Source organism: Mesoplodon mirus (assembly GCF_964341445.2).
Source record: "Mesoplodon mirus genome assembly, chromosome: 19".
In the NCBI taxonomy this organism is placed as follows: Eukaryota; Metazoa; Chordata; class Mammalia; order Artiodactyla; family Ziphiidae; genus Mesoplodon; species Mesoplodon mirus.
The window spans coordinates 40254877-40273663 of NC_138995.1; the positions used below are offsets into that span (position 1 = coordinate 40254877).

The window sequence follows — 18787 nt, forward strand, 5'->3', positions numbered from 1 at the left end:
ATTGGCAGGCAAGGACCCTGTGTCCAGAGCCCAGCTGAGCACAGAGGTGTAGCGTATTTGGTAGATGAGAAAAGGTGGGTGCATCTTCTCCCGTCCTAATTTCTTGCATCTGGATGCTGCTCTGTCCCTGTCCCATAAGAGCTTCTATGTGCCTCGTCCCATTTCATCCTTTCCATGGCCTTCATAACGTCTGAACTCGGGACAAACAGAGCTGGGTTTGACTCCCCGGCTCTGTGACATTGATCCGGTTTCTTACCCTCCCCGTACCGGTTTCTCCACACAAAAAAGTTAGAATTGAGGTTTAAATGAGAGTCAGCGGCTGGCCCAGGGGTTGGTATTAACAGTTGTCAGAGTGTTTATCAAAGCGAAGAGTTAGTTAGGATTACCAGCTTAATGATGTGTTCGGGGGAGATAAACAGATGGCTGCAATGCATCAAAAACTGAGATGGATTTGATGGATGGATAGATGCACAGATGTGTGATTAAGCTAGTAGAGTAGGATGCTGATGGTTGAATCTAGGTGGTGGGTATTTATGCTATTTCTTCCTCTTTTCCGTATTTGAAAATGTTCAGAATAAAATGTTGCGGGGCGATGGATTTTGGTGTCTGACTATACGGTCCCATTTTACAGATGAGAAAATGGAGGAGCTGGAGAAGTGACTTGCCCCAGGTTCATGTGGTGACTGGTAACAGAACATCTGGGATTAGTCCCTCCCCTGGCTGGGTATCCCTGGGGCAAGTTGCTGAACCTATCTGGGTCTCACTGCCAACCCGATTCTGAACCTGGAACTTACAACTTACATCTGATTTTCAAAGGGCAGGGGTGTGTCACCCCCTAAAGAATAGCAGGTCTCTTCCCATTTGGGCCCATATAGACCCCTCCTCTGGCCTTGGACATTTGACCTCCCAGGCCTTTGCCAGCCATGGCTAGATTGGGGGCTTCTTTCACACCCATGCCCATTCCAGGCCGCCTGGCCTCAAGACCATCTCCTAAGAGGTCAGGTATGCCTGTGGAAAGGTGGGTGTTATCTCATTGCTCAGCAGATCTTTCTTGAGCCCTTATTAAGTGCCAAGCACTGTTCTGGGGTGTGTGTTGGGGGGGTTGGGGGGGGTAGATACCATAATGCACCTAAGAAGCCTGGAACCTGCTACAGAGGGCAGGGGAAACTGATTTGCTTACTTGCTCATTGTCTGTGTCCCCTAATCGACTGTGAGCTGCGGAATGGGGGTGGGGGGTAGCGATGGGGCAGGAAACAGGGTGTTCTTGGTCACTGCTATATTCCTGGCACACACTGGATACCCATAAACAATACTTCCTGTATGAATGAATAAACTTGGACAGTCACCCCCCCGCAATGCCTCAGGTCTGCTACCTTTGAACCCCAGTCAGTTCCCTAGTTCCGAGTCCCCCAGAGTTGGCAGCTATAACAAAGAGACATCAGTGCCACCCAGCTCAGATCAGGTCCCACTTCCCAGTTGTGTGACCTTGGGCAAAACGCTCCTCCTCTCTGAGCCAATTTAGTTTTCTACACTGCAAGGTGGGAATAGCTAAAGGTCTCTAGATGGGAGTTCCTGGAGGTCTCTTCTTGGTGAAGACTGGAAAAATGGCATCCAGGTAAATGAATACCCAAGGTGTAGCCCAGTGGCTCAATCTTAGCAAATGGAAGGGCAAGCTGCACAAAAATAATGTCCTTGTATGTTGCTGTTCCTGGAAGGGTCACATACCTCAGTGGGCCATGGATGACTACTATAACTATATGAGTTATAGACTGACCACTGTCTTATGTTTGGGGCAACACGTGTTCACTTCTGGAATTGATCAAGTTTCCTTTTTCTATAATAGTCAAGAATAACAGCACTTATCTGGCACTTCCTGTCCGATGCTGCTCTCCATGAGAACATTTTCTCCTAATGACCTTATGAAATGAGGCCTATTAATTATTTCCTCTTGGAAATGGAGGCGCGGAGAGGTGAAGTAATTTGTCCAAGGTCACACAGCAAAGAAAGTGGCAGGATGTGAAGCACAGGCTCACTGGTTTGAGTCAGCACGCTTAACCTCCGTGGTCTCTTAAAGAACATGCGTAGTGCCACCAAGATGCCAGGATCAATTCTAAAGCTTAAAACACATAGATCTCAATCACTCATTTATTCAACACACATTTATTGAGCTGCTTCGGTATACACATGGCTTTTCCAGGGCACCGGGGAAACAGAAGGTAAGAAGAGACCAGAATATAAGTCCCCTTGGCCTGTGCGCCCCGGCAGGGTAGCTCCGAGCTGTCTGGGTGCTCGATGGGCCCCGAGCAAGGCGCAGGGCACACAGCAGGCGCTCAGCAAGCGTTCCCTGAACGAACGCGCTAATCGAAGTGTCACGCCCGCAAGGCGTACACGGCCCCGCGGGGCGGAAACAGACCCAACACCACCGAGGCGTCCCGGGGCTTCTGGGAGTCCCATCTGCGCGGCCCGAGAGGCCTCGAGGAGGCTCTAAGACAGGTCGGACCCACGTCCCCGGCGCCCTCCCCGGGGCGTAGCAGCTCAAAAGACCGATTGAGGTGAGTGAGCGAGCCGCGTTCGGAGTCCCGGCCAGTAGCCCCAAAGCACCCCCCGCCCCCGCGCCTTCCACCCTTTTGGCTCCGACTCCCGGCTCCTTCGCGATTCCACCTGCGGGGCCTCCCCTCTCCTCCAGCCGCGACTCTCGCTACCTTTTCGAACCTTCGGCGCTCCCCCTGGTCGCGTCCTCCCGCCCGGCGACCATCCCCCGCGTCGGGGCGCGCCCAGCGCGCACCGCGCCCGCTCCCCAGACGGGCTGGGCGCCCGGGATACGGGAGGGCGAATCCCTTTAGCCTTTCCCCCTAATCCGGAGCATCGCTCGATGCAGTCGGCAGACTCCACAGTAGCCTGGGAAGGCACGCCCCCGAACCCTCGGGACTAGGGCTGGGGAGGGGGCGGTGCCGGTGCGGAGGTCACCCTCCCGGGGCGTTCGTAGCCTCCCATTCGTTCGCGGGCCCGCAGCTCGAAGCCCAGAGCCGAAGCTGGTTTGCTGAGTCGCGGGGCGGGGCCTCCCCCAAGCCCGTCCCTCGGGGAGGGCGGAGGGAGGAGGAGGAGGAGGAGGAGGAAAGGGGGGTGCGGAACACAAAACCTGCAAGGTTTTTTTTTTCTTTTGCACGTAATTAAAAAATATTTTTCTTTTTTTTTTTTTTTTTTTTGTGCAAACCCGAGGGGTCCCGCCCGGAGCGGGCGCCTGTCCGGGGCGCCCGGTCCGCGGCGCGGGGCGGCGGCAGGGGCCTGGCGGAGGCTGCCGGGCGGCCGCCATGCGATCAGGCAGTGCGCTGACCGGCCCGGCCGTTCGGCCCCTTCTGGGTCCTCCCTTTGCAGCCCGTGCGGGGCCGTCTCGGAGAGCCCGCGTCGACGGCTGCTCAAACATCAGGGTGAGTTTCTCACAATGTAGCAATTTCTCTTTAAATCTCTTAACTCTCTCTATCTGCGAGTCGGGGCTGTGACAGGGCGCAAAAGCGAGGGGGGAGTGGGGGTTGGCGGCGAGGAGCCGGAGCCGGGGCCGAACCCACTCCCCCGACACTCACACACTTAGCCCCCCAACCGGGGCGCATCGCCCGCTGCCTGTTTTTCTGTTCGGCGCCCACCACCCCCGGCAGCCCCCCCTCACCCCGCGCGTCTCTCCATCAGCGCCGCCCCGATTCTGCGGGGACCCCCCCCCACCCCGGGCTCCCCTGCCCAAACCCGGCGCCCGGTGCCTCCCCGGCCCTCCCGCCGGCTGCCGGGGATACAATGGAGCGGCGGAAAAACGAGACCTAACGTCCCACGGGGGGAGGGGTGGGGAGACCCCCTCCCCCGGGCGGGGGGGCCTCCCCTCCCCTCCCCTCCCCTCCCCTCCCCTCCCCTCCCCTCCCCTCCCCTCCCCTCGCCCTGCTCCCTGCCTTTTGGGGAAGAAGAGGGCAATGGGGCAGCGGATGGTGGTTTCCCGGCTGGAGCTGGCGAGCCTTCGTCTCCCCCTCTCGCCCGTCCCCTGCGCTCCCTTCTCAGATCCCTCCGGGGGTGCCGGAGAGAAACGGGGCCTCCGGCCTGCTGGGGAGGGATGGATGCGGAAGGAAGCCACTGGGTCTCCTCCTCCCCACTGCCCCGAAACAATGAAAGGAGTTGACTTGGTCCCCCACCCCCCAGCAATGAAAGTTGACCCCCGCCCCCGCTAGCTGGTTGTTCCCGGAGGGGGCCGCTACGGGGGGTGGGGGGAGAGGGAGGTGAGCCTTACCCCTGTCACCTGCGAGATTTGGGGCGGCCCCCCATCTCCACCCCCTCGGCCTAGCAATGGGAGGCACCAGGCCCAGCCCGGGCACCGCGCTCGGGTGTTGACCTTTAGCCAAAGGCAGCCCTTTCCCTGTGGTGAGCCCGGACGAGCCGGGCCTGAGGCCTCCCCGGACCCCTGCGGAGGGCGGCCGGGCCGCGGGCCCCCGGAGGGAGGGATGGAGCAGGAGGGCGGAGGGATGGAGCCATCTGGTTTTCCCATCCCTCGCTGCCCCTCGGCTGCTTCTCCGGCTCCTGTCACGGGCGGCCGCGGGGAGACCAGGGACCGCGGTCTGCCCAGGCCTTGGTCCGAGGCCAGCGGCGAGCGGGGCGAGCAGCCGCGGGCGGGCTCGGGAGGCAGCGGTGATTGGAAGGCACGGCGGCTCCTTCCTCTCCGCACGCCTTTGTTTTGCTTTGTGGTTCTGAGCAGCTGAACTTCCCGGGAGGTGGGGTCAGAGGCCGCTGTGTCAGCTCTCCCCGGAGGCCGGGGTGACAGGTCCCAGCCCTCTGGTGTACCCGGACCGGGGCTCCTGCCCGTGCTCGGCCTTCTGCCCGGACAGGCAGCCCCTTTTGTCACACAGCCCTCCGATAGTCTAGATCTGGGGATGTATTGAGGGTTTGCTTTTCCCTCACACCTCCTTTCCCAGGGCGCTTGTCAGGGAAACAGTTTTTAGAAACACCCCCAGACTTCACGGCCTGAGATTTCTGAGAAGTGCTCTGTGCTTTCACACCTCTCCCCTCGCCTGGGGTGGGGATGGGGGCCTCAGTCAACGCCGACCTGCTAGGGTGGTGGGAGAACAGGGGAGGAGGACAGCTGAGGAGTCACCCCCTTCCCATGTGCCAGCGTCCAGTGAGACTTAAGGGGTGTGCTTAGCTACAGCCCCCCTCCCCCAGAGCTCCCCCACTCCTGGAAGGTGGAAATAACATCTCCTACCCAGAGAGCATTAGGGATTGGCTACTGTCAGGTGCGCTACCCACTGGCCCCCACCCGAGGAGGAAGTTGGGTCAGTTATGTGATTCCCATTTTGCAGACAAGCTAATGGAGGCTCAGAGAAGCTAAGTGACTTGCCCGGGGTCACACAGCCCCAATCTGTAACCGTCTCAAGTTTTTCCAACTCAGCTCAAAACTCTTAGGTTCTCCTGTACCCCTCTTTGGCAATTTGTCCCTTTGACTTCAGTTGAGTCTCAAATGTAGATAATACCAGGAAGGAGCCGCCGAATCCCCCCCACCCCCCAGCCCCCCCGAGTGATCGTTTGGGGAAGGGGTAAGGAGCATCTGGAAGCTGGGCTGAGGGCAGGATGCTTTCACCTGTGGCTGGACGCTGCCGTTTGCCTGCAGGAGCTGAGGATTGGAGGTGTGGAGTCAGGAGAAGGGGGGCCCCAGGCCTCGCTGTCTGGGGTTTGGGGGGCACTTGGTCGGTGGCCCCTCTGTCATCCTCTTCCTCTTCCATCTGAGCTGGGACTCAGCCCCGCTGGGCGGGAATCTGAGCTGCCAGGGACCTTCGTCGTCGCTCTGCCCTGTGACCCTCCGTGGCGCCGTGATGTAGCTGGCAGAGAACTCCCCTGTCCGTTCTCCCCTGGGCCTGGGTGGCAGACTCCCTGTCCCACTCTGTAACCTCAGGCACTAGATTCAACTCACTAGTCCTCAGTTTCCTCATCTGCAGGTGGGGATCAGTAGAGCTTCCTTAACTGACCTTGCGGTGACTGAAAGTTTTATCCAAGCGTGTTATTTTTATTTCTCCTTCAGCATTCGGGGATATGGCAGGCCTGTAGGGGTGGGGAGGAAAGTTGGGTGCTGGGTATTTTAGGGTGAATGGCAAAAGGCATCTACCTTGGAGGAATTCCCTGTGGTGGTGGGTGAGGGCAGGCAGTAAGTAAGGAGTTCCACTTTGGTGACCCTCCATCTCCAGCTCTCTGGGACCCCGCCCCTTCAGCACTTACTGGTGCCGAATACACATTTGGTGGGGGGGGGGCGGGCGGGGAGGAGGAGGAAGGGCTGGGGAGGGCCCAGCTTACCCAGTGAGGGGGGCAATCCAGGCGATCTTGCCATTTTACAGATGAGGAAACTGAGTCCAGCGGAAACCTGTTCCATGGCTGAGAGGGGACTCCAGCCCAGACTTCAGGGACGTGGGTGTGATTGGAGAGGGGCTAACACTTTGAGGGACACCCTGCAAATACCTTCCTGAGGTGACAGGCATCATAAGTAATCATAATTCCTGTGGGGTGGGGGCAGGAGGGGAGGGGCTGTAGGTCTCTCTAGGGTGAGTGCTTCCTGAAAGTTGGAACTGATTTTGGGGGGGCAGGGTGGCAGTGGAAAAGGGGGGAAGTGTGAGGCCCAAGAGTGACAGGCCTATGCCCCGCCCCCCTTTTTTGCCCGCTTCCTTCCCAGAGGCCTCAGGGGCCTTCCCCAACCTTCCCTGGGGATGTGGGGTCTTGCCCCTCTCCCCTCTGAGAGGCTGTGAAAGGGTCCAGGGGTCAGCACCAAGGCCAGGGGGCCTGGCAGGAGGGTCCTGGGGTGTGGTGTGGGTACCCCGGGGTCCTGGGGGGGTCACCATTGAGCCCCAGGCCCAGCCACCCTCAGAGTTCCTGCCCGCTCTCCCAGCTCTCCCCCGTGGCTGTCTTGATTCCTGGTCTCAAGAATGCGGAGGGCTGCTGGTGGGGGGAAGTTAATTGGAAACAGGAGAACATGGCATTCCTTTCTAGCTGGCCTGGGCCTGGAAAGCAGTGAGGGGCTGCCTTTCTCCCTCTCCCGCCCTGCAGGGGAGAGGTGGGGGGGGAGCATGGTTCTCTCACCTCTGTCTCTTCGGGGTCTTTCCCCCACCAGGCTCCCTGACTCTTAGTGGAAACAGCAAGTTGCCTGTTTTACGTCCATGATGTAAAATGCTCTCCCACCAATCAGAATGACTTGCCCCCCTTTTTCACCAGGTCATATCCAAGTTTGTCCCCGCTCTCTGAGGGCGGAGGGCCCGTCTCAGTTGGCTCCCCAGCGTAGGCTGTGTCACACTAGAGACACATGGGAAATGTTTGGTTGACTGGTCCCCAAGGATTCCCTCCTCCTTCCTTCCCTAGACTTCTCCCCTGCCTGGGGTACCACCAATAGAGTTTTATCCCGATTGACTGAAGCCTTTGTGTCTCAGTGGCATGCAAGATCCCCCAACGGGAAAAGAGAAGGTTTTCTAAGACATTTCTCGTTTGGCGACAGTTTTGTGTCCTGAGTTTGCAGGTATTCATGGTGGCGGGGGATCTGTTGGCAGGAGAAGCTGGAGAGAGGGCCTGTCTGTCTGTAATTGTTCCCGATTAAACTTCCTGAGGGCCTACTGTGTGCCACGGACCTGGGGCCCAGTTATGATACTGGGACCCGATCCGGGAGAAGGCTCGAGAGAAGTGTTGTCTTCAAGGCTGCTGGGGGACTTTGATGCCTTCTGTCTGGGTGGTTTGCAAAGGCTCCAAGGGGGAAGCAGCTTCTTTCTCTCTTTCTCTTTTTTTCTAAGTGATACATCCACATGGGACAAATTCAAAACCTCAAACATAGTAAGTCTCCCCCTTTACCCTCCGGGGCATCCCTGGTCCCCCAACTCGCCTCCCCAGAGCACCGCCTCAATCCTGATGTTCTGTGCGCACACATTTATATACCTGTGTATGTCTTAAAAAATATTTATTTTGCACAGATGGTAGCCCCCTCTTCCCGTCGTTGTGCACGTTGCTTTTTTCACTTCATCTCCCTGGGAGATGTGCACAATACATGGAGGCGTTTCTTTGGCTTTTTCTCAGGTGCATTGTATTCCTCAGTGTGGGCAAATCCTCCTTGACTCAACACGGATATGGAGGTGTTTCCTAAAGTTTCAGCGTGCAGAGCCAGAGGGCATGCATCCATTTGTCTTACTGGGAAGTGGGTATGCCAGCGGGGTGAACTCCTGGAGGCGGGATTGCTGGGTCAAGAGCCTGCGGTTTGTCATTCGGTCACTCTTGGGAGGCACCTGTGGAGCTGTATCTTGAAGGAAATCGTTTCCCCTCCTGTTCAAGTCATCCCACCCATCCATCCATTGTCTTTGCCTCTTGTGACCTCCTTGCCCCTTCCTTCCTGCCTGTGGCCTGCACCCTGTGCTTGCCACTTGGTGTAGAGGTCAAGGGTGGAGGCGCTGTTGATTCGAATCCCGGCTCTGCCGCTTGCTGGCTGAATGGATGCAGGCAGGGGGCTTGCTGGCTCTGGGCCTCAGTTGTTCCCTCTGTTAAATGGGTTTACCTCAGTACCTACTTTTGGAAAGGTTGTCGTGAGGATTAAATAATACCTATCAAGGTGCATGGGTAGCCTAGCTGAGTCATTCGGTGGAGGTGTCATCTGTCATTCTATGGCAGTTCTGTCTCCTGGGGTGAGGAACCCCTTAATTCTGGGCTGTGAGCCCCCTTACTGGCAGGCAGGGGAGGGAATGCTGGCTTTTGCACTTACCTGCAGCGTGACCTTGGGCAAGCGATCCTTTTCTGGGTCTCGATTTCCTTGTCTGTAAAATGGGCCCATGATGGCTCCCTGGCAGGTGGGCTGTGAGGGCCGAAGGAGGCACCGCCCTCCCCAGCCGGGCGTGCAGTAGCTGTTCGGGAAGGAGCATCTGATGTTGCTGTTATTTTCACTATGGTTACTGTTCTCCTGTGGGCCCCACGCTGACTTCGCCACTCTGAAAGCTCTCCATTGTCTTCCTGAAAGGCACATAGGGAACACTGTTGGCATTCTAAACCGCACAGCAGCGGAGGGCACAGGGCAGGCTGCTGCGGCGGCATGGCCCTGGGGACAGACAGGGCTGTCCTGCTCTGGGTCTCGCTTTCCTCATCTGGAAGAACGGCTGTGATGGGAGACCTACCTGTGTGCTCACGGATGTTCAGTGCTTAACACAGTGCCTGACATGTCACAAGTGCTCAGAAAATGTCCGTGGCTGTGATGGTGGTGGTGGTGGTGGTGGTGGTGGTGATGGTGTTGGTGGTGATGATGGTCATGATGGTGGTGATGATGATGATGATGATGATGGAGAGAAATCTCCTGTGGAATTAGATACCTGCGTCCTTGCCTCCTTCCCCTAAAACCCTGGGCAGTCAACGTCGGCATTTAAATCAGAGGGAAGGTTCCAAGGCAATCAAATACCCTTTGGGCCTCAGTTTCCTCATCTGTAACAGAACTCATGGGGTCTTTGTGAAGCTTAAATGAGTGAAGATGTAGAAAGCTTTTAAGACAGACCCCGGCTTGCAGGAGTGCGGTGAAAATTCACTTTGCTTGTTATTAGTTAAATTTTTTATCATGGAAATTTTAAAGTACCTACCAAGAGTTGAGAGAATAAAATAATCACCCCCTGTGTACCCATCGCCAGCTTCACCAATTTTCCGCTGATCCCTCCTCCCGCCCCCCCCCCACCCCCCGCGCCACCCTGCACTTTCTTTTCCCTTTTCTGCTGGAGTACATTTAAGCAAATTCCAGATAGCATATCAGTTCCATTGTATCATTATCGTTACTAATGGTGTTATTATTTTTGGTATCCAGAATCTGTTTCATCACCTCCGGGTTCTATCCTGTTCTGTGCTGGAAGAGACATTAGGCCCATTTCATAGATTGGGGAAATCGAGGCTGCAGGCCGTAAACTTTGGTCAGGTTGTCCTTGATCTGTGTTCCCATCCTGTCTTGGCCAGCCCAGGCTTTGCACCTTGGTGGCTGTTTCTGATCACACGGGCTTGGGGATTTATGCCTGGATGTGGGTTCTGATATTCTGTGCAGAAATCACAGTCAGAGAAGGTGGGCCAGTGGCAGGGGGATGGACAGATGACCCCGGCAGTGAGGGGTTACTGGGTCAGCCGCCCGGGTTCGAGTCCTCTTTCTGCCCCTTCTAACCTTGTGACTTGGGGGCAAGTTACTTCCTTTCTCCAATTCCAGATTAGAGAACCAGAAGTACAGGAATAATAAATCGATGCTTCTTTCAAGAGCTTTTGCATCAGTTAAATCAGGTCCTGAGTGGAAAAGTGTTTTGCAAGTGCCTGGCTCAGAGTAAGCGCTCTGCAGAAGGTAGCAGTCACCATTGTCACTGTAGTTAGTTTTCACTTCCGTGGAGGCTGTAACCAAACGCTCCTTCCAGGGGTAAGAGGGTCAGAGGAAGGGTTATATCCCTGGACCCCCTGACCAGGCCTGGCTGCCTTAATCCCCCGCTTTTGCTCACTCCATCCTCTATAATTCTCCTTCAAAGTGTTTCTTGTCCTTCGAGGGGCTGGAGGGGGCTGTTGACTTCTAGGTAACCCCCCCCCGCCAGCCTCCTGTGTCCCCTATGTCCCATCCTGGCAGCCTTGTGTGCGGAGTGAGGGAGGACCATCGCTATGGCTGTGGGACCCTCGTTAATGACCCCTGGGGCCCTGGAGGGAGCCCCGGTGGCCTCCGCAGCTTGGAGGTGAAGGGCGGTCCATTCCTCCAGGACACCTGCAGATCGAAGGTGCCTGGAGCCCCCTTTCCAGAGGATGGATGCCGCCCTGCCTCTCGTCCACTATGTGGTACTGGGCAGGCTGTTGCTCGCAGATGCTCACGGGATGATTGTGGCAGTTGGCTAGATTGTAACCTCCCTCCTGTCCTTCAAGGCACCTCACCCATCTTCGAACACCAAGCCCTCCAGGCTAGGTGACGGGGGCCCCCGGCAGAGTTCTCAGCTCTTTACCCTCTCAGGCCAGGCTCCCCTCGGCCTAGCAGGCTCTGGCCACGGTGGCCTCACTTCTCTCCCCAGAACATGCCCAGTGCCCTCCCGCTTTTGTGGACATGCATCCCCCGTTTTTTTTTTTTTTTTTTTTTTTTTGGCGGTACATGGGCCTCTCACTGTTACGGCCTCTCCCGTTGCGGAGCACAGGCTCCGGACGCGCAGGCTCAGCGGCCATGGCTCACAGACCCAGCTGCTCCGTGGCACATGGGATCCTCCCGGACCGAGGCACGAACCCGCATCCCCTGCATCGGCAGGCAGACTCTCAACCACTGCGCCACCAGGGAAGCCCCCATGCATCCCCTTTCACAGAAAGTTTTGTGTGTGTGTGTGTATGTGTGTATGTATTTCTCCCCCAACCTCTCATTGAGTGTAATTGGCATACAATGAAATACACAGATTAAGGGTGCTTCTCCATGAGTGTTGCCAAACCATAGCAGCGTGTGTAATCCACACCCCATCGAGATCCAGAGCGTTCGCATCGCAGCCAAAAAGTTCCTTTGTGCCCCTTCACCGTCAACATCCCCTCCCAGAGCAGCGGGTCACTGGCCCGCTGCTCGTTTATCCTGTTGTGGATCTGCCTTGCCTCTTCTTGAATCTCGCAGACGTGTGTGGTCCTTTGGGTTGAGCACCTCAGCTCAGCATCACTGTTTTGAGATTTAGCCTTTTTATCACTGAGCAGGAGTCCTTGGGAAGGCTTTACCTCCTTTCTCTCGGGAGAGAGAAATCTGCCCCCCCCGCCCCCCCTTGAAGTCTCATCATCCCATTTGTCCCTCCCCTGGGTGCCCTTCCCAGCCTCAGCCTCCGGCCTAGGGACGCTCTCCCATTTCACTGCTCCACCCCTCGTAGGCCCATTGGGATGTAGGTGTCCCGTGAGCTTTTCTTCAGGCCTGGCTTTCTCACTAGATTCTATAAACTACAGAAGGAGGGAAGTGATGTGCCCCGTGTTCTCAGCTCCTGGTGTGCAGTAGGAATCGTGTAATGTTTGTTGCCTGACTCACTGACTGACTGAAGGATGGACATGTCACAGGCATGGAGAAAGGGAGCAGAGAGCCTGTGCTTGTGGTCGCTATTCTGTTTCTTAAAAAGTGTGACCCACCTGCTTCCAAAGCACCAAAAATGCCAATCTCGGGGTGCCACGCATCTCCTGGGAGTCCTGGTGGGTAGGGCCCGAGAGGCCCCCAGCCAGGCTCAGCTGCCTTCATTGCCCGCCCCCCCCGGGCCCATCCCCCCACCACTTTTATCAAGCCCGACCCCTGAGTGGTTCCTTGGCTCAGGAAGCCCAGCCCTCAAATCTGCAGGGCTCTGCCTGCAGTGGCAAAGCTCCACCGGCAGGCCCCTCACCCAGGACAGGCAGCCATGGGTCTCCCAACTGCACTTGACACTTGGTCCATGGACATTGCCCATCCTGCCCTAGCCACCTCCCCACTGCCCAGTACTCGCTCCCTCAGTGTCTTCAGAGACGGAGTGAATCAGGGCCCATGGGACAGGTCAGGACTGCCCACTGCTCAGCAGGGAGACTGAGGCTGGAGGGGGGCGCTCAGGTGCCGCCCTCCTCAGTTCAGCCAGGACTGGAAGCCACACATGCTGTGTTCACACAAGCCATTTGCTGTAAGTTACGCCTCCTTTTACAGAGATGCTAGAATGGGCAAAGACTCAGGTCTCGAAGTTGATAAAAATGTCCGGGAAACTTCTGCTCCGTCTTTGCCTCTGGTTTCTGTGGCCCTTCCGGGCTGCCTGTGCTTTGCCACCTAAAGTCTCAAAGCTGTTCCGTGAGGAGCTGTTTTCCTTTGTCAGATTTCTGTCTCCTTAGCTGGACCAGCAGAATTCCCTGACATCTGCCCAGCCCTTGCCCGTCCCCGAGCCCGTCCCCCTTCCACAGTCCTATTTTTTCTTTGCGACCTTTAAGGGCAGGGAGTCGTGTGTGCATTGGTCACAGGGGACACTGAGCCAACTTCTGGGCCTGAAGAGCCCCCGGCCAGACTCTGTAGCAGAATAGGGAGATTTATGTAAGGGAGTTCCTAACAGAAGTCTGCTTTAAGCAAATGAACAGTAAAATATATATACCCCCACACATACATTAATATATGTTACATTTTATTATACTTTATGTAATAATTTAGTGGTAAATTTAAACTTAACAGTATAATAGGCATGTAGTAAATGTGTATATTATATACACATATATGCAAGTGCAAATGTATATATATATATCTATCTGTATAAGATTCCCTTGTATTCTCATTTCCTTCCCTGGCCCAGTGCCCTGGCAAATTGTTCTGTGCCCTGGCAAATTGTTTGCTTTGTGTGGTGGATTTTTGCTTTCTACAGAGGATCCTGCTGCATTTCTCTTTCTGAGTCTTTGTCGCCCAACACCCACTCTCAGGCCTCCTGTGTTGCTACTTGTGCATCTTGTCTGTTGCTTCTCCTGGCTGTGGGACTCCGTGCGGTGCAGTTTTCATGGTTTGCTTAGAATTTTCCCAAGGGCCAGACCCCTGGCTTGTCTTCCTTTCCCAGTTACAGTGGGAGGTGAAGTGCCTTGTCCAAGGTTACACAGCTAGCTGCTGGCAGAGCAGGGATGTGAATCCAGGCGCATTGTACTGGTTAATTCAGACCCACATAGCAGGCCTCCCTTGTGCCGGGCCTCAGAGCTCTGCACTCGGGACAGGGGAGGGGGGTAAACCCAAAACACACCCATCCTCCCTGCAAGGTGAGATCAGTGTCTCAGGAGTGTCAGCCGGGCTGGTGAAGGCCAGGAGGAGGCATTGCTTGTGGGGTATGTTGGTGCATCAGGGCAGGCTTCCTGGAGGAGAGGGCTTCTGGGGGCAGGCTTTGGGCTCCATGCCATTTCTAGCAGAGAGAAACCTGGGATGCTTTGCACAAAGGCCAGTTGAAGCTTCACGGGGAAAGAGGACCCAGGACACTGGGGCTGAGATCTGGGGTGCTTTGGTTTTGTTGATGGGAGGTAAGGGAAGGAGGGAGTCCAGGATGATCCAAAGTCACTGGCCTGAGCAACTGAGTGGATGCAGGTGCCCTTTCTTGAGATGCTGTAGTGGTGTCTATAGTTTGGGGAACACAAACCCCAGAGAGTAAAGCTCCAGCACCCTCTCGGCTGGTGGTGAGGTGCAGACGGAATGAATGAATGAACTGGAGGCATCATGAGTGAGAGACGGTGACATGGAGTGATCACTGAAGTCCCAGGGATGGAGATGATTCCCCAGGGAGAGGACAGGAGAGGGTGGAGAGTCAACTTAGGCGGGCCACCCACGTGTAGGGAGGGGTGGGAGCTTCTTTGGCCAAAACAGAGAAAGGGAGGAGGAGCAGGATAAGGCAGGATCAGCTTCTCAGGAACAAAACGGGAGAGTTTTTAGAAAGGTTTAACTTCCATGGACCTGAGGACAGGCTTCCTGGGTTGGATGAGGCTGTTGTGGAAGCAAAGGTTTCCTGGGTTTGATGGGTATGTAGGGGTGGAAGCCAGACTGGAATATGGTGAGGAGTCATGAGAGAAGGATGGCTTTGTGGATGAATGGATGGATGGATGGATGGATGGACAGATGGACGGACGGAAGGCAGGCAGATGGAGTTCTTGGCAGCCAGAGATTGAAAAAAAAATCTTGCTACCCTTTATGGCTCCCTAGTGCCCTCAGGTGAAAGTCTAATCTCACCTCCCCCCACAGAGCCCCATTAGTCTGGCCTGGGCTTATCTCCCTGACCTCATCTCCTGCCCTTTCACCTTGCTTTCTTCCCACACCCAGCTTGTTCCTGCCTCCCCACCTTTGCCCTTGCCTCTACTTGCCGTGATCTTCTCCCATTCCTTCCTGTCTCTGGGCTCCTCATCCTGTCCTGCAGGCCTCTGCTTAAATACAGCCTCCTCTGGGAAGCCTTCCTTGACGACCCTGTCCAACTTTCTCCATGTCACGCGGTTTGCTTCTGTGTGAGGATTCATCCCCCGGACCTGACTGGGAATGCGTCCAGACTCAGTATTCACTGCATGAGTGAGGGACCAGGCTTAGAGAGTTTTAGGATCTGAGCAGGCTTAGAGAAAAGGAAAGGAGCGAAGGAAGATTCTAGAAGAAGAGAGAGGAGGGGGGGTGGTGGGTTGGTCTCAAGAGTGAAGCTTCCTTACAGGTCAGGAGGTGAGGAAGAGAGGGGTGTGAAGCTAGAAGAAAGATGTTTGTGCAGTTGGGAAGGAGTTCAGGAGGCCAGTGCAAAGCTGCTTGGAGACAGGAGGGGGTGGCAGGAGGTGGGGGGCGGGAGAGGGGGAGGCCGGTGGTATTGCCAGCTGTTGGGATGGCGAGAGCTTTGGCCGTCCTGCCCCAGCTGGGAGAGGCAGCCGCCTTTTATCTTTTCCAGGACAAGGTCTTAAGAGCACGAGGTGGTCCTTAGTGTGGGGGAAGGAGGGCTCAGGTCCTTTGGGGAACCTGCTCGGAGGCCTCCGACCTTTCCCCCAGAGAAACGCATGCTTGACTCTACATCGCAACCTTTGGCGGAGGATTTCAGGGGTGTTGTGGATCCAGTTAGGAGCTTTCCACAGCTCATGACCGTAGCAACAATAATAATAACAGCCCACACGGCCATGGGCACCAGTCTAGGGCCCTCACAAGTCCTGACTCAGTTACTCACGTTAGGACCTTAGGAGGTAGGTGCGGTGAGCATCCCCATTTTACAGATGAGGAAACTGAGGCACTGGGCGGTTAAGTGACTTGCCCAGAGTCACACATCTGCTAAAGGGTATACTGGGGATCCCCCACCCCACCCTGGGGGTCGCAGTCTGGCCCCAAAGCCCAGGCTTTTAGCCATTAAGCCTCACTGTTTGCTTGTTACAGGGACCAGGACTGAAAGCCCACAGTCAGGAAGTTGCCTTTGCCCCGCCCCCCTCCACTCCGCTTTTTGCCCTGGGATCCAGCTTGGGTCTCAGCTTAGCCAGTGGAGGCCCCGGCTCAACAGGGTGCTTTCCCACCCTCCTCTTTCCCTTTTTACCCTCCGTGGTGTCTTCATTAACATAACTGTGGCGCCCCCAGCTTCCTCGGATGTGTTTGTGAGTTTGTGAGGGAACCCCGGTGGGTGACTGACAGGGAGACCTGCAAGGAAGGGGTCAGGACCCCGGAGGCAGATCTGGCCTGGAGGCAGCTGCGGGACTTGGAGCAGGGGCCCACCACCTCTCGCAGCCTCAGTTTCCCCATCAGCGAGGGGGGGGGCCTGATGCCTTCCTCTCGGAGGTTTCATAGATGACGTCACATGTCAACAGATGTGCTGCAAATTTATGGCAGTAAGCAGCTTCCGAGGTGTGTCAACATTCAGAATATTTCAGACCACAGCGCAGGCTGCAATGAGGTGGAACAGCCCTCAGCCAGGCAGGGCAGCTCCCCTTCCCCAAATAAGCTAAAGATTTCTGCAGCAAATACTATTCCTGCTGCTAATATATCTGTGGCTGTTCTACACTAAGAAGGATACATAAGGATAGTCATTGCAGGTTAGTTTATGCCCCACAATGAGTAAAGGGGAAAACAAAGGGATGGTTTTTAGAGATTTTTGGAGGTTGGAATTGCAGATATGGGGTTGTAGATCGAGATGATCTGGGACATGGTGGGATGTCTGTGGCGTTTCATTGAGATAAGGTACCGCCTGGCACTTAATAAGCCCGTTGTAAGTGCTGGCTGCTATTATTATCACTGACCAGCCTTTAGTCTGTACCTACTAAGTCTGTGCAGACAGATTGGGCTGTGTTGCAGAGCAACAGTTTCTCAAACTTGAACGTGCACACGAATCCTTTGGGGAGCCTGTTCAAATGCGGGGTCTGATTCAGCGGGTCTGTGGCAGGCGTGAGACTCTGCATTTCTAGCAGGCTCCCAGGGGACACTGAGGCCGCTCCTTTGAGTAGCAAGGGGTAGAGTGGTTTCCGGACGATTTCCGAGTTGCTTCAAGGGCCCTGCACTGGATGCCGAGGCTAAGATCATATTCCTTAACTCTTTGGGGTTTGCCAATTTGAGGGCAGATCTGTATGAATTAATTAGACATGGAAAAAAGTCATATATAACACTATGAAAGTCTTTTCACTGTCCCCTTGTCCTGCCCTCTTCAGAGGAGCCCTATGTGAGGAGTTTGGGTGCATTCTTTCTACCCCTCTATTCTGTGCATACATTTTTTTCCTCTTGCTCACACGTATCATATGAATTATTCTACAGCTTGCTTTTTAACTTGAACAAGTGTCTTAGAATTATTTCCATGGCAGCAATCTAGAGCTCCACTCTTTTTTTTTTTAATTGAAGTATAGTTGATTTACAATGTTGTGTTAATTTCTGCTGTACAGCAGAGTGATTCAGTTATACATATATATTTACATTCTTTTTCATAGTCTTTTCCATTGCGGTTTATTACAGAATATTGAATACAGTTCCCTGTGCTATACAGTAGGACCTTGTTTTTTTTTAAATATTTAATTAATTAATTAATTAATTAATTTTTGGCTTTGTCGGGTCTTAGTTGTGGCACATGAGCTCTTCACTGTGGTGCATGGGCCTCTCTCTCCAGCTGTGGCACGCGGGCTCCAGAGCACGTGGGCTCAGTAGTTGCCGCGCACGTGGGCTTAGGTGTGGTGTGCGGGCTTAGTTGCCCCAAGGCATGTGGGATCCTAGCTCCCTGACCAGGGATCGAACCCACGTCCTCTGCACTGGACAGCAGATTCTTAACCACTGGACCACTAGGGAAGTCCCCAAGAGCTTTTTTTGTTGTTGTTGTTGTTTTTGTTTGTTTGTTCATTTGTTTTTTAAGTTTTTTTTGTGTGTGTGGCTGCACTGTGCCGCACGTGGGATCTTAGTTCCCCAACCCGGGATCAAACCCACATCCCCTGCATTGGAAGCACAGAGTCTTAACCACTGGACTGAAGGGGAAGTCCCAGGACCTTGTTGTTTATCCATTCTGTATATAATAGTTTGCATCTGCTAATCCCAAACTCCCAATTCGTCCGTCCCCCACCCCTCCCCCCAGAACCCGTTCTTTTAGCAAACTAAAGGAGGAGTAGTATTCCATAATTTATTTAACCTCTACTCTATGGATTTTTTTTTTTTGGTTCCAATTTTTACTGTGAGCCTATATATGTCTTTATATTTAAAGTGTGCTTACATTTAAAGTGTGTCTCTTGCAGACAGCAAATAGTCTATATCCTTTTGATGATTGGAATGTTGAGACCAGTGCTGTCCAGTAAGAAAATCCTAGCCACTTATACGTTACTTAAAATTTTCCAGTAGCCACAGGAGAAAGAAATAGGGAAAATTAATGTGAATATATTTTATGCAACCTGTTATATACAGAATACTATTATTTCAACACGTAATCAGTCTAGAAGTCACTAATGAGATATTTTACAGTCTTTTTTATTGTGGTAAAATGCACGTGACCTAAAATTTCCCATTTTCACCATTCTTAAGTGCACAATTCAGTGGCATTATGTATATTTGCAATGTTGTGTAACCGTCACCACTCTCCATTTCCAGAACTTGTTCATCCTTGCATACAGAAACTCTGTGCCCCTTAAACAATAATTCCCCATCCCCCTCTCCCACCACCTACTGGTAACCTCCATTCTACTTTCTTTCTCTATGAATTTGACCACTTCTTCCTCATATAAGTGGAATCATACAGTATTTATCCTTCTGTGTCTGGCTTATTTCACTTACCGTAATGTCTTCAAGGATAGTCATCACATTCGTAGCATCTATCAGAATTTCCTTCCTTTTTAAGGCCGAATACTATTCCATTGTCTGAATAGCCCACAC

General features: G+C 54.2%; 1 protein-coding gene across 1 annotated transcript in view; it reads left to right on the forward strand.

Moving 5' to 3' along the window:
- The first annotated feature begins 2109 nt into the window (after positions 1–2109).
- Positions 2110–18787, forward strand: part of LOC309794320 (dynein regulatory complex subunit 4-like) — an 86153-nt gene continuing 69475 nt past the window's right edge. Inside the window, exons 1-2 of the mRNA XM_082605642.1 lie at positions 2110–2552; positions 3220–3428. Of these exons, the coding sequence (XP_082461768.1) occupies positions 3312–3428 (117 nt within the window). The 5' untranslated portion in view covers positions 2110–2552; positions 3220–3311. The remainder of the gene's footprint in view (positions 2553–3219; positions 3429–18787) is intronic.